Source organism: Budorcas taxicolor, chromosome 25 (genome assembly GCF_023091745.1).
Source record: "Budorcas taxicolor isolate Tak-1 chromosome 25, Takin1.1, whole genome shotgun sequence".
NCBI lineage: Eukaryota > Metazoa > Chordata > Mammalia > Artiodactyla > Bovidae > Budorcas > Budorcas taxicolor.
Window position 1 is genome coordinate 46,499,668 of NC_068934.1, and position 16,033 is coordinate 46,515,700.

At 53.4% G+C, this 16,033-nt stretch overlaps 1 protein-coding gene across 1 annotated transcript in view; it reads left to right on the forward strand.

The window, feature by feature from the left end:
* The first annotated feature begins 1,855 nt into the window (after positions 1-1,855).
* The window catches only part of LRP5 (LDL receptor related protein 5), a 122,725-nt gene continuing 108,547 nt past the window's right edge, over positions 1,856-16,033 (forward strand). Inside the window, exon 1 of the mRNA XM_052662433.1 lies at positions 1,856-1,946. Within this exon, the coding sequence (XP_052518393.1) occupies positions 1,856-1,946 (91 nt within the window). The remainder of the gene's footprint in view (positions 1,947-16,033) is intronic.

Below are 16,033 nucleotides of genomic sequence, written 5' to 3' on the forward strand. Positions count from 1 at the left end.
ATGTCACAGAGCAGTTAAGACCCTTGTGAACTAAGTCACTTCACCGTCTCCAACTCTGTGCGACCCCATGGACTGGAGCCCGCGAGGCTCCTCTGTCCATAGGATTCTCCAGGCAAGAATACTGGAGTGGATTGCCATGCCCTCCTCCAGGGATCTTCCCAACCCAGAGACTGAAGCTGCGTCTCCTGCCTTGGCAGGCAGATTCTTCTACTGCTCCCTGTTGGTAGCTCAGACAGCCCTACTTCCCAGGCATTGCAGCCCTACACCCTCATTCTTCACGGCATTCCTGAGTCTGTTAGTGGTGTTTTGGTTTGTTTGCTTTGGTTTTAAATGTATCTATCTTCTTGTTTTTGTTTGTCTTCTTCCCTAGAATATAAACCCTAGGGGACAGAGACATTCTGCCTGAGCACCAGCTTTGTAAAGTTGTCACAAATACAGGAAGAATGCCTGTATCCATGGGCGGGGCTGTTCTGGTGAGTTGTCCATCCTTGTCTTAGCACCTGCAAGGTAAGTGTTCTCACTGTTTTATAAGGGGAGGAATTCCAACGCCCCCTCCCCAACCCGGGCCTGGAGAGGTTATATTTGGACCTGCCCAAGGGCACACCCCTGGGCTTCCCTGATGGCTCAGAGAGGGTAAAGAATCTGTCTGTGATGCAGGAGACTCAGGTTTGATCCATGGGTCAGGAAGAGCCTGTGGACAAGGAAATGGCAACCCACTCCAGTATTCTTGCCTGGGAAATCCCAAGGACAGAGGAGCTTGGTGGGCTACAGTCCAGGGAATCATCAAGAGTAGGCCACGACTGAAGCACACACTTTCAACAAGGGCACACCTTGTAGGAAGCAGCGGAACCAGAGTTTGAATTTGGGCCTATGGGTTCCAGAGTTTGTGCTGCCCTTTGCCAGGCCTTCCTGTGCCTCGGAGGGTTCAGTAGAGGAACTTGATGCTTAGGTGGGCAGGGGGCGGGGGTGGGGGCTGGGGAAGGGTGGTTCAGAGCCTGCTTGTTGAATGATCAAAGGTGAGGTCTGCATCCTAGGGGCCGCCTACAAGCATGTTTGGAAAAACAACGTGTCTACCGCTCAGTCTTCCGTACCCTAGTTAATGTCGAGGGTATACGTTCAGTTTAAAAGTCAACCTCAAACCTACCCCGATTCCCCTGCAGTTTCCACCTCTCGCCATCACCTACTTCTGTCCCTGTCCCGGCCCCGCCTGGCGGTCGCCTTCCCGGGCCCCCTCCCCGGTGAGAACAGGTGTCGGGGGCCCGCCCCGAGGAGGACCCTGCTGGGGTGGCTGCGGTCGCCGGAAAGCGCGCGCACCTGGCTCGGGGCCCCTGGCTTCCAGCCCTGAAACTGCCTGACCGCGCGTGCCCTGGGGCAACCCCTTTCGCACACCGTGCCTCAGTTTCCCCACCGGGAGAGCTCGGTCCTGGCCGCTCTTAACAGGTGACACACCTGCTTCCGGGGCTCAATCCGGCCCCAGGCCCCGCGGGGTGCAAACCTGGCGCCCGCCCCCGCGCCCCCGCGGAGCCCCGGCGCCCGGCCCCCAGGGGCAGGGGGCGCGGGCAGAGGCGCCGGGACCCCGCGCGCGGCGGTCGCCTCGCGGCGCGCCGGCTCCGGGGGGCGCCCGCAGGAGGGCGCGGCCGGCGCGGGGGGCGCGGAGGGCGGCGGCGGCGGCGGCGGCGGGGGGCGGAGACGCGGCTCGGCTTCCGCTCCCGCGCCTCCTCCCTCCTCCCCCGTCGTCCTGGCCCGCGGCGCCCGAGGGGGGAGGCGGCAGGCGCCCGGAGCCGCGCGAGGAGCCCGGCAGCCGCGCCATGGAGCCCGAGTGAGCGCGGCGCGGGCCCGTCCGGCTCCGGACAACATGGAGGCGGCGCCGCCCCGGTCTCCCGCTCCACCGCCGCCGCCGCCGCTGCTGCTGCTCGCGCTCTGCTGCAGCCTGGCCCCCGCCGCGGGTAGGTGGGCGCGGGCCGGGGGGACAATGGCCCGGGCGTCCGGGCGAGTCGGTTGGCCCCGCGGCCAAGTGCGCCGCGCCGCCGCCGAAGCGACTTTGCAAGTTGGGGGCGAGTTGGGGCGCGCGCCGCGGGGCCCCGCCGCCCCCCGCCGCGCCCGCCTCCCGGGGGCCGCGCGCGGGCCCTTTGTCTCGCCCGCCCGGGCCCCTCCCGGGGACGCCGGGCCCCGTCCCGCGCGTCCCGGGCCGGCGAGCAGGGCGCGCGGGCGCCGCCGACCCCGCCAGGTGCGGCGCGGGCGGGTTCTCACCTGCCCGGGCCCCGAGGCGCGCTCGGAAGTGCGCTCGCCCGGAGCCGGCCGGGCGAGGCCGTGCGGGCACTGTGGGGACCCCGGCCCCGCGGGCAGGCACGGAGCGGGGACGTTCGGCCCGGAGGCAGGCCTGGCCGCCCTGCGTCGGGAACTCTTTTCCCGAGCCTGTTTCGGATGGCGGCGCGGCCGGCCTGCGAGCTCCGGGAACTGATTTAAGTCGCAGAGTAAGTTCTGAACCCCGCGCGGGGCGGCCTGGCCTGCGGCGCTGCCCCTTTCATCTGCGTCGCTGTCGTTTTCCCAGCGGACTCACACCTGCCAGGTGTGCCCGGTCGACTCGGACCCCCCGTCTGGGCCGCTGGGGCCCCCAAATCGTGACACCCGGCGGGTGTCTACCTCCGGGGGGCCCGGCTGCGTGGGGCCGCCGCGCGGGGTGACGGGGTCCCAGCCTGCGGCGTGGGGGCCTTGGCTATATACACACACCCCCTTTGGGAGATCAGAGCCTGGGGACCTTTCTTTCCAACTGTTGGTGTCTCCCAAGGGGTGGAGTTGAGGTCAGGAGGACTCAGGAAACGAAGCGCCTTGTGAAAAGCTACACATGTTCTTTTAATTTGGAGATTGCCATGTGGTTTTTGAAGCAAGCCTCTTTCGCTACCTAAACCATTCTCTTCCGACGTGAGTGTTTTGTTTTTCTGGAGTGTGGCTGGCCCAGTGCACCCCGGAGCGGGAGTCCTCTGCGCCCTGGGCTGCTCTTCTGCTGGTGGCAGTTGGGGGTGGGGGGCCTCGGGTCCCTTTGTCTGGGCCTCTTTAAGGCAAACAGCTGTCTCCCTGAATATTTCCAGCGAGGACACTGCAGGGAGGTGTCCTGGCCTGGCTCTGTGGTCACATTCCCGGGGCTGCGGCCCCTCCGCTGAGGTTTGGGGGGGCGAGAAGGGGTAATTCCTCAAGTCCTCTTGCCTCCCAGACCGGATCCCCGGAGACCCTTGGCAGTTTCAGGCTGAATTCGCCTCTCTCAGGAGTGTTTACATTCTTGGCCCTGTCTGATACCAGCAAAAAAACAATGACAGTATCTGGGTAGTTCAGGCCGACACTACTGCTTCTCTTTCCGGAAATGCCTGGATCACGGAGGCAAAAGGGTTTTTTTGTGGGGGGGAAGATGTTTGTTTTAAAGGTGGGGTTTCTCTGCCAGCAGAGTAGCTTTTCACTGCGTTGCAGTTTCGGATTTCCTGGACCTTGGGGTGGTGATGTTGCTGGACTGGAGTGCCTGTCCTGCGGTTCGAGCCCCCAAGGAGAAGGATCACAGTTGTGGAGCTCGGTCGTGTAGGAGGCAAAAAATAGAGTTGATTATTTTAACATTAAGGAAGCATGTCAACACGAGGTTTTTAGAGCCCTAGCTAATGTGGTAATCTGGTCCTAAAATGGAAGGAGAGGGAGGGAACTTTCTGCAGAAACTATTTTGACTGCTCTTGACATGTCATGTCCCTGATTTCTGTGTTAGATTTATGCCACAGTCCAGAGTGGAGCCAGTAAGTTGGTAGCTAATTATTTTTCCTGATTGCTTCCTGTTGCAATATGAAGGGGGGAGCCCAAGGAAATGCCTTTGTTGGAGTGATCCTAGAGCTGGGAGTGGTCGGCCCCAGCTCCACGGCTGGGGTCTCTCCCTTTTGGCCCCACTGCACTGGCCCCAGGACCACCCCCAGGGGAGGGAGTGGGGTGCTGCCTGCAGATGCTCACTGCCTGGCCTGCAGGTGAGCATCGAGTTAACTAAGTGCTATGGGGAGTCCGTGGAGAGGTTGCCGGCAGGACCCTCTGCTTCCCAAAGCGGGGGCCCACATGCCTGTAACCCTCCTGTGCAGTTCCAAGAATTTACCCAGTTCACCCGCGCGTCCCAGCATTTGCTGTGGCCATGCCGTTGTATTTGGAACCCGTTTAATTTCAGCTGCGCTGTGTCACTGCTCAGGCATTTAGCAGAATTTGCTCACAGGGTGGTGGTGGGGGCTGTAGTTAGGTGAGGACTTCCTGTCCTGCCACGTGGGCTTGCCAGGGCTAAGGTCGGGGGCCCCGGGGGTCAGACCCCTTGGGTCTAGAGCAAGGGTCCCCAACCTCCGGGATCTAATACCTGTTAATCTGAGGTGGAGTTGATGCAATAATAATAATAGAAATAAAATGCCCAGTAAATGTAAAGCATTTGAATCACCCCCAAACCATACCTTGCCCCCACCCCCCAGGTCTGTGGAAAGATTGTCTTCCATGCTGTCGGTTTCTGGTACCAAAGAGGTTGGGGCCACTGGTCTAGAAGCTCAGTAGCTATTTGACTTTGGACAACTTACTTCGCTTCTGTGTATCCCGTGTCCTCACCTGCTTCCTCCCCCTGCTCAAAATACCGCCTGTGAAACCCTCTGCACGTCCCTGGCTGGGGGAGAAACTGTTGGTGGCAGAGCTGTGGTGCCTGTTGGATAATAAGGTTCTTGATCTTTCTGGCCTGGAAGGTCTAGAAGCTCTTATCACACAGTCTGGATTTTCCTCCTGTGTGGGACCTTGAACATCCTGTCCACTGTCTGACTTGTTTTTTTGTGGCAGCACTGGGTGAAGGGTATTGTGGTGGTGAACTGGGCTGAGCCTTGACTGTGGGGGGCGCTTGGGCAGCTGACTCCACCTTCGTGCGTCTCAGTCTCCTCTTCTGTAAAATGGGCGTAACGGAACTTCCTCCCGGTAGGTCAGCGCGTTGACACATGCCTGGCACTTGTATCATCTCTTTTATTGATGCTGTTACTGTTGGTACCTGCTGAAGCGCTGGGGATAGGATGGGGTAGAGTGGTGGAGGAGGCCCGGGCCTCTGCTGTCAGGCTGTCTGGTTGACAGGGAGGCAAACAGCAGCTGACTGTGCAGCTCTGGGGGAGGTGGGCTCCGTCCCAGGACCCTGTCCTCAGAGACCCGGTGGTCTCTGCTGAAAGAGGCCAGATCACGCTGCAGAGTCTGGATGTGGTCCAGAAGGCACTGGAAGCTTCCGGAGACTTTAGCTGGGGGAGGGAGATAGGAAACGCAGGGGAAAGGTGTTGAATTGATCTTTTTTTTTTTTTCTCTTTTGTTAAATTGAGGTGAAAATCATGTCACATAAAACTAATCATCTTAAAGGAGACAATTCCGTGGCACATTCGCAGTGCTGTACAAGCATCCCTTCTGTCAAGATACAAAACATTTCCGTCGGCCCAGAATAAAACCCTGCACCCTTTAAACTTCCCATCCCCCTACCCCAGGTCTCTATGGCATTGCCTGCTCTGGATACTTCATCTGCAGGGACTCACAGGCTGGGCTGCCTGTTGCCTCTGGCTTCACGATTAGTGGAATGCTCTCGTGGGGTGTCCACATTGCAGCACGGGACAACGCTCTGCTCCTTGCATAGCGTGGACAGGGCACATCTGCTCATCCGTCCACCCGCTGATGGGCTGACCTTGCGTGGGTGCTTCTCCCAGCAGGCACGGGCTTGGAGCCCATTGTCCCTGTGGGGTTTGGACAGCGGAGGCTGTTTAAAGCTGGGCTGGGGACATGACCACATTAGCTTCAGAGATGGGAGAGGCCATGGTGAAGGAAGCTTGGCTGGGGGACAGACTGAGGGCCAGTGCTGGCCTCTGGTGGGGTGAGGGACCCTGGGAGGTGGACCTGGTGAACTTCGATATCACAGAAGCCCTGGTAGGAGCTGGACATTTGTGGCTTACAAGGCCTCTGGGATGGCCACACGCTCTCAGAATGGGGAGGCTCTGATGGGAGTGGGGGCTGCGTCCAGCCCCTTCCTCTGCTGGGCCCGGGACATTTTTGTGCAGGAAGCAGCGGGCTGTCCACCCTGCGGGCGCCCCGGAGACACTGCGGTCAGAGCGCTGCTGATGTGGAGGCCGGTGGGGACAGCAAGGACCCAGAGAGCGGGCCCCGGGGCCCCTCTGCTGCTGTGGGCTGCTGTCTGCTTTTTCTCCAGCTTGGGAAGTGGTTTGTTAACTCTGGGACTCAGTTTCCTTATCTGCAAAATGGGGAGGATGGCATGTGTTTTTTGGGGGTGCTGGTGGGGGTTCTACGAGGAGGAAGCCGCCTTCTGGATGGTCCGTCATGGGAAGGGCATGGTGTGGGGGGAGTCCCATTTCTTTTTGTTAAGCTGTTTTTGTTTGCTTTTTAACATAGTGAAAACTTTTATATTTAGAATTAGCCAGCTGGACTCAGTTTAGATGATCCTAAGTTTGTCGGCAACATCCAAAGCATCAGGGGCCAGTGGAACGTAGGGCCGCTTCTCCCTATCAGGCCTGATCAGAGTATTGACCTCAGCCACGTCAGCGTCACGGAGCTTCGCAGCCTGTTTAATTAGGTGCTTGTTGGCACTGACATCCACACTGAGTTCTCTTTTCTTCACGGCTGACTTGGTGGTAAGGGGGATCTGATGATGGCACAGTGGTCAGGTTTGTTTCTCCTGGGGCCCCTCTTCCCAGGATCTTTGGGCAGCCTCCTGAGCAAAGTGTTTTGGGTAGCCGAAAGGTGGGTGACATGCAGATCTTCTTCTTTTTTTTTTTTTTTGGGCTGTGGACACCTTCCAATACCTCTTTCTTCGTCTTCAAAGCCTTTATTTTGGCTTTGGCTTTAGGAGGGGCAGGGGCTTCCTTCTTCACCTTCGGCGACATCTTCATAAAAAAAAAAAAAAACAGTTAAAAACGAATTGTATGTATTTATTTGGGCTGCACTGGGTCATCGTTGCTGCACGGGTTTTCTCTAGTTCTGGCGAGTAGGGGCCACTCTCTAGCTGCGGGGCAGGCTTCTCATTGAGGGGCCTCTCCTGCTTCGGAGCACGGGCTCTAGAGCATAGACTCAGTACTTGTGACAAGTGGGCTTAGTTGCTCCCAGGCCTGTGGGATCTTCCCGGATCAGGGATTGAACCTGTGTCTCCTGCACTGGCGGGCAGGTTCCTTACCACTGAGCCACCAGGGAAGCTCCAGCCATTTCCTTTTAAAAGAGCCCGAGGGTCTGTCCCAAACACCCTCTTCCAGTGGAAGGCTAGAAGAAGCGGAGAGGTGTTGCCAGGCCAGCTGACCTCAGGCTCCACGTGGGGCTGGAGCCTCAGGATCTGATTGCATCGGTGCCCAGAGTTACATGTCCGCTGTCCTCTGTCCCCTTTTCTCGGGATCTCTCTTGCACAGCAACCCCTGGGAGGTTGTCATGGTGACGTCACCTCTGAACCATTTTGCAGGGGTGGGAGATACTGTACTTTCTGGGTATTTTCTTATTTGGTTTCTTGGTTGGTATCAGAGTCACTGGGGCTTCCCTGGTGGCGCAGCGGTAAAGAGCTTGCCTGCAATGCAGAGGACGTAGGTTTGATCCCTGGCATGGGAAGATCCCTTGGAAAAGGAAACGGCAACCCACTCCAGTATTCTTGCCTGAAAAAAAATCCAGCCTGGTGGGCTGTAGTCCATGGGGTCACAAAGAGTTGGACATGACTTAGTGACTAAACAACAAAAACAATATTAAATTCATTGTAGATTTTTTTTTTTAGTACTTTCAGTTTGCCTGGTGGTGTTTTTCTAGTGGTTAAACTGAAGCAGCGGTTAGAACTGGACATGGAACAACAGACTCGTTCCAAATTGGGAAAGGAGTATGTCAAGGCTGTATATTGTTCCCCTGCTTATTTAACTCATATGCAGAGTACATCATGAGAAATGCAGGGCTGGGTGAAGCACAAGCTGGAATCAAGATTGCCAGGAGAAATATCAATAACCTCAGATATGCAGGTGACACCACCCTTATGGCAGAAAGCAAAGAGGAACTAAAAAGCGTCTTGATGAAAGTGAAAGACGAGAGTGAAAAATGAAAAAACTGGCTTAAAACTCAGCATTCAAAAAACGAAATTATGGCATCCGGTCCCCTCACTTCATGGCAAATAGATAGGAAACAATGGAAACAGTGACAGACTTTATTTACTTGGGCTCCAAAATCACTGCAGATGGTGACTGCAGCCATGAAATTAAGACACTTGCTCCTTGGAAGAAAAACTCTGACAAATTTAGCGTATTACAGGGCAGAGACATTACTTTGCTGACAAAGGCCCAGATAGTCAAAGCTATGGTTTTTCCAGTAGTCATGTATGGATATGGAAGTTGGACCATAAAAAAGGCTGAACACTGAAAAATTGATGCTTTTGAACTGTGGTGTTGGAGAAGACTCTTGGAGTCCCTTGGACTGCAAGGAAATCAAACCAGTCAATCCTAAAGGAAATCAACCCTGAATATTCATTGGAAGGACAGATGCTGAAGTTCAAATATTTGGCCACCTGATGCGAAGAACTGACTCATTGGAAAAGACCCTGATGCTGGGAAAGATTGAAGGCAGGAGGAGAAGGGGATGACAGAGGATGAGATGGTTGGATGGCATCACTGACTCAATGGACATGAGTTTGAGCAAGCTCTGGGAAGCCTGGCGTGCTGCAGTCCCTGGGGTTATAAGGAGTTGGACACGACTGAGCGACTGAAGAGAACTGAGCCTCTCTTCGGCTCTGCTGTGTCTTTGACCTTGCCTTTCTGGTATCTCTTTTTTTGTGGAATCATATGGTATTTGCCCTTTATGTCCGGCTTATTTTAATGCTTTGCTTTTCCGCTCACTTGGGGCTGTTTCCAGCTTCGGCTGTTGTGGAGACTGCTGCTGTGAACATGGGTGTGCAAGGATCTGTATGAGGTCCTGCTTTCATTTTGGGGAGATTTACCAAGAAAAGTGAAATTGCTGGATCATATGGCCATTCTGTATTTAATTTTTGAGGAACCCTGAAGCCCTTTTCCATAGCAGCTGCACCATTTTACATCCTCCCCCAGCCACACACAAGGGGTCCAGTCTCTCCCCTTCCTGGCCAGCGCTGGTTAGGGCTGACACTGTTTGGGCTCTACCAGCCTGGCAGGTGTGAAGTGGTTCCCCGCTGCGGTTTTGACTTGCGTTTTCCTGGTGGTGGCTTAGACGGTAAAGCGTCTGTCCACAATGCGGGAGACCTTGGTTTGATCCCTGGGCCAGGGAAGATCCCCTGGAGAAGGAAATGGCAATCCACTCTAGTACTCTTGCCTGGAAAATCCCATGGACAGAGGAGCCTGGTAGGCTACAGCCCATGGGGTCACAAAGAGTCGGACACGACTGAGCGACTTCACTTTCACTTTCACTTCCTGGTGGTTAATGATGTTGAACATCTTCATACATGCTTGTTGGCCACTTTCTATTACAAATGTGTTTATATTAAAATGCATGAATATATTATATATTATACATGAAGACGTATAACTTAAACACTTAACTGTGTGGTTCCTCTTTCTGTGAAAACCGGTGTCCTTGATGGCCTGTTTTCTCCCCTCGGAGGTGACCATACTCTCCACACCTATGTGTTGATTTGTTTCGAACATGTACTCATTTTTTACATAAATCCTATCATCCTGTAATCTTCTCTTTTTCATTTGCTGTTGTGTCACTAACATTTTCTGTATCTTTACTTTTAGATTTTCAGTCCTTTTTAAAAGCTAAGTAATTTCCTAGTATGAGTGTAGTACTTAGTCGCTCAGTTGTGTCCGACTCTTTGCGACCCCACGGACTGTAGCCTACCAGGCTCCTCTGTCCGTAGGGATTCTCCAGGCAAGAATACTAGAGTGGGTTGCCATGCTTTTCTCCAGGGGATCTTCCCAACCCAGGGATTGAACCCATGTCTCCTGTGTTGCAGGAGGATTCTTTTCCATCTGACCCACCAGAGAAGCCCATTTCCTAGTATGTGGACACCATATTTCATGGCTTTTACCCAGTTAAGGAACATTTATGTTTTTCTAGGCGTTATTACTATAAAGCCTAGTCTAGGTCATGACATAGCGAATAACATTGCATATGTACCTGTGCACCTGCGTATAAGCTCTTTTGTATGATACCTTCCTCATCAAAGAGTAGATCCATTTAGACAATTTTAAAGATACTGACAAATTCCTCCAAAAAGGCTGCACCAGTTTCTACCCTATCAGGCACATCTCTGAGGGTACACACTTTCCCCTCACTTCTCTGTTGCTAGAAATTACCAGCTTCTATTTTTTAAAATCACTTTGGTTAAAAATTATAACACACTTTGATTCGTTATATCTCCTGGAGTTTGGTCAAAGTCATGTCCATTGAGTTGGTGATGCTAACCAACCATCTCCTTCTGCGTCACCCACTTCTGCCCTCAGTCTTTCCTAGCATCAGAGTCTTTTCCAATGAGTCGGCTCTTCACATCAGGTGGCCAAAGGATTGTAACTTCAACTTCAGCATCAGTCCTTCCAATGAATATTCAGGACTGATTTCCTTTAGGTTTGACTGATTTGATCTCTTTGCAGTCCAAGGGACTCTCAAGAGTCTTCTCCAGCACCAGAATTTGAAAGCATCAGTTTTTCGGTGCTCAGCCTTCTTTATGGTCCAACTCTCACATCTGTACATGACTACTGGAGAAACCATAGCTTTGACTATAGGGACCTTTGTCAGCAAAGTGATGTCTCTGCTTTTTAATACACTGTCTAGGTTTGTTACAGCTTTCCTTCAAAGGAGCAGGCGTCTTTTAATGTCATGGCTGCAGTCACCATCCAAAGTGATTTTGGAGCCAAAGAAAAGAAAACCTGTCACCGCTTCCACTTTTTCCCCTATCTCTTTGCCATGATCTTAATTTTTTGAGTGTTGGATTTTAAGCCAGCTTTCTCACTCTTCTCGTTCACCCTCATCAAGAGGCTCTTTAGTTCCTCTTGATTTGTAGGAACTGTACTGATTTGTGGGCTTCCCTTGTGGCTCAGCTAGTAAAGAATCTGCCTGCAATGCGGGAGACCTGGGTTCGATCCCTGGAGAAGGGAAAGGCTACCCACTCCAATATTCTGGCCTGGAGAATTACATGGGCGGTATAGTCCATGGGGTCGCAGAGAGTGGGACACGACTGAGCAACTTTCACTACTGCTTTGCAGGAACTCTTTTTATTTGATATGGACATGAATTCTTTGATGTATTTGCTCCAGATTTTTCTTCTGGTCTGTAGCTAGTCCTTCGTGTTTTTAGTGGTTTATTATTCCAGAAACATCAGAAAGTTCCATGTAATGAAACTCAGTCTGTTCTCTGATGGATTCTGGGTCCCATGCCTCGTTTCTCTATCCCTAGATGATAGATGCATCTTCCTTTATTTTCTTCCAGGACTGCTCTTATTTTGTTGTTTACTATTCAGACATTATTCTTATTTCTTTGTGGGTGTGTATGGCTATGGTTTTGGGGATGTATGGTATGAGGTAGGGATCTGACTTGTCCACCCCTGCCCCCCAGTAAGGGGACAGGGAGTGAGTGGTGTGACTTATCTAACCCTAAGCCTCATTCGTGTAAAATGCCGCTTTTTCACCTACAGTGTTCTCAGGTGCTTGCCTCCTCATTCTGGAACCTTCCCTCCTCTCTTGACCCGCTGGTGTCTTTCTGTACCAGCCTGCTGCTGTTTTCAATCTCGGCAGCATCGTTGCATATTTTGAGATCGATTGTGAAATTACCCTTCCATCGTTCCTTTTGAGAAATTGTGTTGACTCTTCTTGTGCGTTTATTCTTTGGGAATAAACTTCAGAGTCAGCCTATGAGATTCTGTCGTTTGCTCTCTTGATCTGGGGACAGCAACTGGTGACGTGCGATTGGTATCGGCGGGCTGGGCTTTAGACGTGGCCTCCGGCAAGCAGTCTGGTCTCCGGCTGTGGCAAGAGATGCGTGTGCGGCCACGATGGAGCTGGTCTTTGCATTTCGGGTTCCCGTTAGCACACGGAGCGCTTCAGAGGCGTTGTGTCTGTTGGACGGCCTCGGCCACTCCTGCCGCCCGCGTCCGCTCGGGATACGAGCTCTAGTGCAACTAACTCCAGCACCAGCCCAGAGGCAAATATAATCACCTCTTAAATGACTGCTCTCCTGCCCTTGTTCATTCCAGAACAAAATGTGAGCAACTTTAATTTCTTCCCTGGGCTGTACCCCTCTATTAACCCAGATGGGGAGGCGGTACCCGCCTAGCAGAACTCTCAGGAAATGGCTCAGTGGGCATTAAAGGCCTCCTGAGTGTGTGGCCCCGGCCCAGACACGTGAGTGCGGGGGCCTGGGGCCTTCCAGACCCGCCTCTTGTGGGCAGCTGCCACCCTGGACTCCACCCTGAAGTGAGCAGGCATCGTCCTCGATGGGAGCGAGGGGATGCCTTCCCCACAAGCTGGTTGCCGAGCAAGCTGTGCTCTTGAGCTAGCATTCACTGGGGGAGGCCATGGCTCTGAATTTTCCCCAGAGTGAGCTTGGTTCCCCAAAGAAGACTGGATGGGGGACTGGGGTGTGGTGGAGCCATCTCAGCCACCTGCCCTGATTCCTCTCTACTCAGACTGGAAGTGGAGGGCACTTTGGTGCCCATTCTCTCTCTCCTCTCTGGATGTGGTCTGTCTCCCTTCCTTCCCAAACCCAGGCTCCCGGCTCTGAGGCCTGCCCCCTGGGCCCTCACAGGGCCCCACGGAAGACGAGATTCCGGGTAAAGGATTACATCAGCTTCTAGCTGTTGTTCAGTCCCTAAGTCGTATCTGACTCTGTGACTCCTTGGACTGGAGCCCGCCAGGCTTCTCTGTCCATGGGACTGTCCAGGCAGGAGTGCTGCAGTGGGTTTCAGGATTCCCTCTTCCAGGGGATCTTCTGACCCAGAGATCAGAGCTGCACCCCTTGGCTTGGCAGGCAGATTCTCGTGTCACCTGGGAAGCCTCGCTTCTGGTTGTTCTCCGCTTTCCAGAACGTTCCCCTTGCCCATTTATCTTTCATTCTGGCCAGATTCATTTTTCTGAAGCTAGTTTCATTACCTCCTCCCCTTTTTAAGAAAATGTACACTGGTTTCTGGGTGTCCAGAGTTGAAACGTTTTGGCCTGGCGTTCCACGCTGCCGCTGAGCTGGCATTATTCTCTGCGCTCCAAGGTGAGCGCTTCTCCAGGCAGATCCGTCTCCTCCGAGTCCATGGTCCCCTTTGAGACCTCCCACGGGCCACCCAGTCTGAGGGCCTGGGGGGCAGATGTTTCCATCCCCTCCTGCTGCCTCTGGCCCGGGATCTGGTTGGCAGAGGCCCTGAGGCTGCCCGAGGCCTCGTCTGCCTGGGGAGTGGCTCTTACCCGTCCTTACCCGTTCTGGCCCCTAAATCCACTGTGTCGTGAATTCCTGCCTGCGTCCCGGACGCCACCCTGATTGTCTTCCCCGGCTTGTAGGACACCTGTCCTGCTGCAGGACAGAGGCTTCCGGGGCCAAGTGTGGGGCCCCCCTCCCCTCCTTAGAACCCGCATTTCTTTTTTAAAGATCTTCATGACCATTTGTAAAGTCTCTTGGATCTGATACAATATTGCTTCTGTTTTACGTTTTGCTTTTTTGGCCATGCGGTCTGTGGGACCCTAACCCTGACCAGGGATTGAACCCATACCCCCTTAATGGAAGGTGAAGTCTTAACCACTGGACCGCTAGGGGAAGTCCTAGAACCCATATTTCTGAGATCTGTGTTCTAAGATGAAAAGTGAAAGTGTTCGTCCTTCCGTCATGTCCAACTCTGCAACCCCATGGACTGTAGCCTGCCAGGCTCCTCCAGGCAAGAATTACTGGAGTGGGAAGTCATTCCTTCTCCAGGGAATCTTCCCGACCTGTGGTTCGAACACCTCCCCGCCTCTTGGAAATCATCCTTGATTATTCATTGGAAGGATTGATGCTGAAACTGAAGCTCCAATACTTTGGCCACCTGATGTGAAGAGCCGACTCACTGAAAGAGACCCTCGTGCTGGGAAAGATTGAAGGCAGGAGGAGAAGGGCATGACAGAAGATGAGATGGTTGGATGGCATCACCGACTTAATGGACAGGAGTTTGAGCAAGCTCCGGAAATTGGTGATGGGCGGGAAAGCCTGGCGTGCTGCAGTCCATGGGGTCACAAAGAGGCAGACATGACTGAGCGACTGAAAACACCTTCCGCAGCCCAGACCGAGACATCACAGGGGGCCTGACACCTGCATTTTTCATTCGTAGTTTGTATCATCTTTCAAAATCGTGTAGAACATTTTCAGTCATGCAAAAATAGTGGAGAGTGGTGGGAGAACAATTTTTATGCTAAAAAAGAAAGCTTGTGTGCTTTTGAGTGACAACTGCAGAATAGGAAGCTGAGTGACAGATACTGTTAATGAGTTTTCAGGAGTTTAAGCATGACGAGAGCTTTGTCCCTTTAAGGTTGCCCCCTTGAGAGATATTTTAGTTCTTTTCTCAGTTGTATCCCTTGTTAACATTGAATCTTGTAGCGCTTGTTAAAATTGAAAACTTTCTTAACTAAAAATAAGACTTTGAGGGACATCCCTGGTGGTCCAGTGGTCAAGACTTCACCTTTAGATGCCGGAGGTGTGGGTTTGATCCCCGGCCGGAGAGCTAAGATCCCACATGCCTCACGGCCAAAATGCAAAACATAAAACAGAGGCGATATTATAACAAATTCAATAAGGACTTTAAAAATGGCCAACATCCAAAAAATAAAAAGAATGAGACTGTTTGTCTTTTCTATATTTAAGCAGGTTTGTGGTGTTGGAGACTTTCTGATTAGGTATATTTATCTCTATATCATTTTATTTAGTGTCCATTCAAAGCATTGGAATAAGTTAAATGAATTTTTAATGAAAAGTTGCACCCTTGGACGTCTGAAGCTTGTTCTGGTCGCATTGGCACTGCTTGGCGTCGGCGTGAGTTTGCTCGGTACCGTTTGATTCCTGGGCTTGTACTGTGTCGAGGGCGAGTGGGCAGTGCCTGGCCCCCGAGCCTAGGTGCGGTGGGCTTGCCACTTCTGCCTTCTCCTTTAAGAGACTCACTACTCTGCGCGTGGCCACTGCAGCCCAGGTCCTTGCCTGGCTCTCCACTGCGGCTCTGAGGCTGCCCAGAACCCCCGAGCTGCTGACTGCCTGCTCAGGGTGCCCCAGAGGAGGAGTGGCCTGTGCTGGCTTTTACCATGTTGCCTGTGTTGGCAGAGTTTTCTCCAGCTGGAGTGTCGGCTCACAGGGCTGAGGTGCTGGCTCTCTGCGGGGGGGTGCCCAGTTCAGGGGACCTGGGCATGCCCCCCTGCCTGAGAGCACAGTCCTGGTTCCCTTGGTGCAGGCAGTGGTCTGCCCTCGGGGTGGCCCATCCCCACCTCGTTCGAGCAGTGAGTGGTTCTTGATGTATGGAGAACACTTAGCACCACAGAGCATTTCCATCCTTTTGGCTACTACTCTAGTTTTTTAAAAAATTTTCCCTCTTTTGAAAGATTTTTGTCCTTCCAGGGAGAGTACATTTGTTAAGTTGTAATCTTTTCTGCTTATTGATCCCAGACACGCACAGTGGCCAAGCCGGGCTTGCAGGGTTTCCATCAATCCCTCACCAGGGAGTTTCCATTTGGCTTCTCAGCCATGAAAGTGCCTCTTGGGGCCAGCACACCATGTGGCCCCTTGGGCTGTGGAGCCAGGCTGGGAATGAACTGATTTGGAGGAGGACGTGGGGTCGGTTCCAGGAACCAGGCAGATCTGGCCTCAAGGTGGGTGCTGGGCTTCAGGCAGCTCCCTTGCTCTGCTCTGTCCATGAGGTTCCAGGAAGACCGGTTCAGAGCAACCACCAGCTGACTTTCTCCTGCTGGGCTCCAGTGACCCTCCCTGTCAGGGTGGAAGATGGCTGAAGGGGGAACCCCACCCCATACTCTGCCCTCCAGCCTTGGATGCCTGAAGGATTGTGTTAGGGACTTTGGACCTGTGAGGG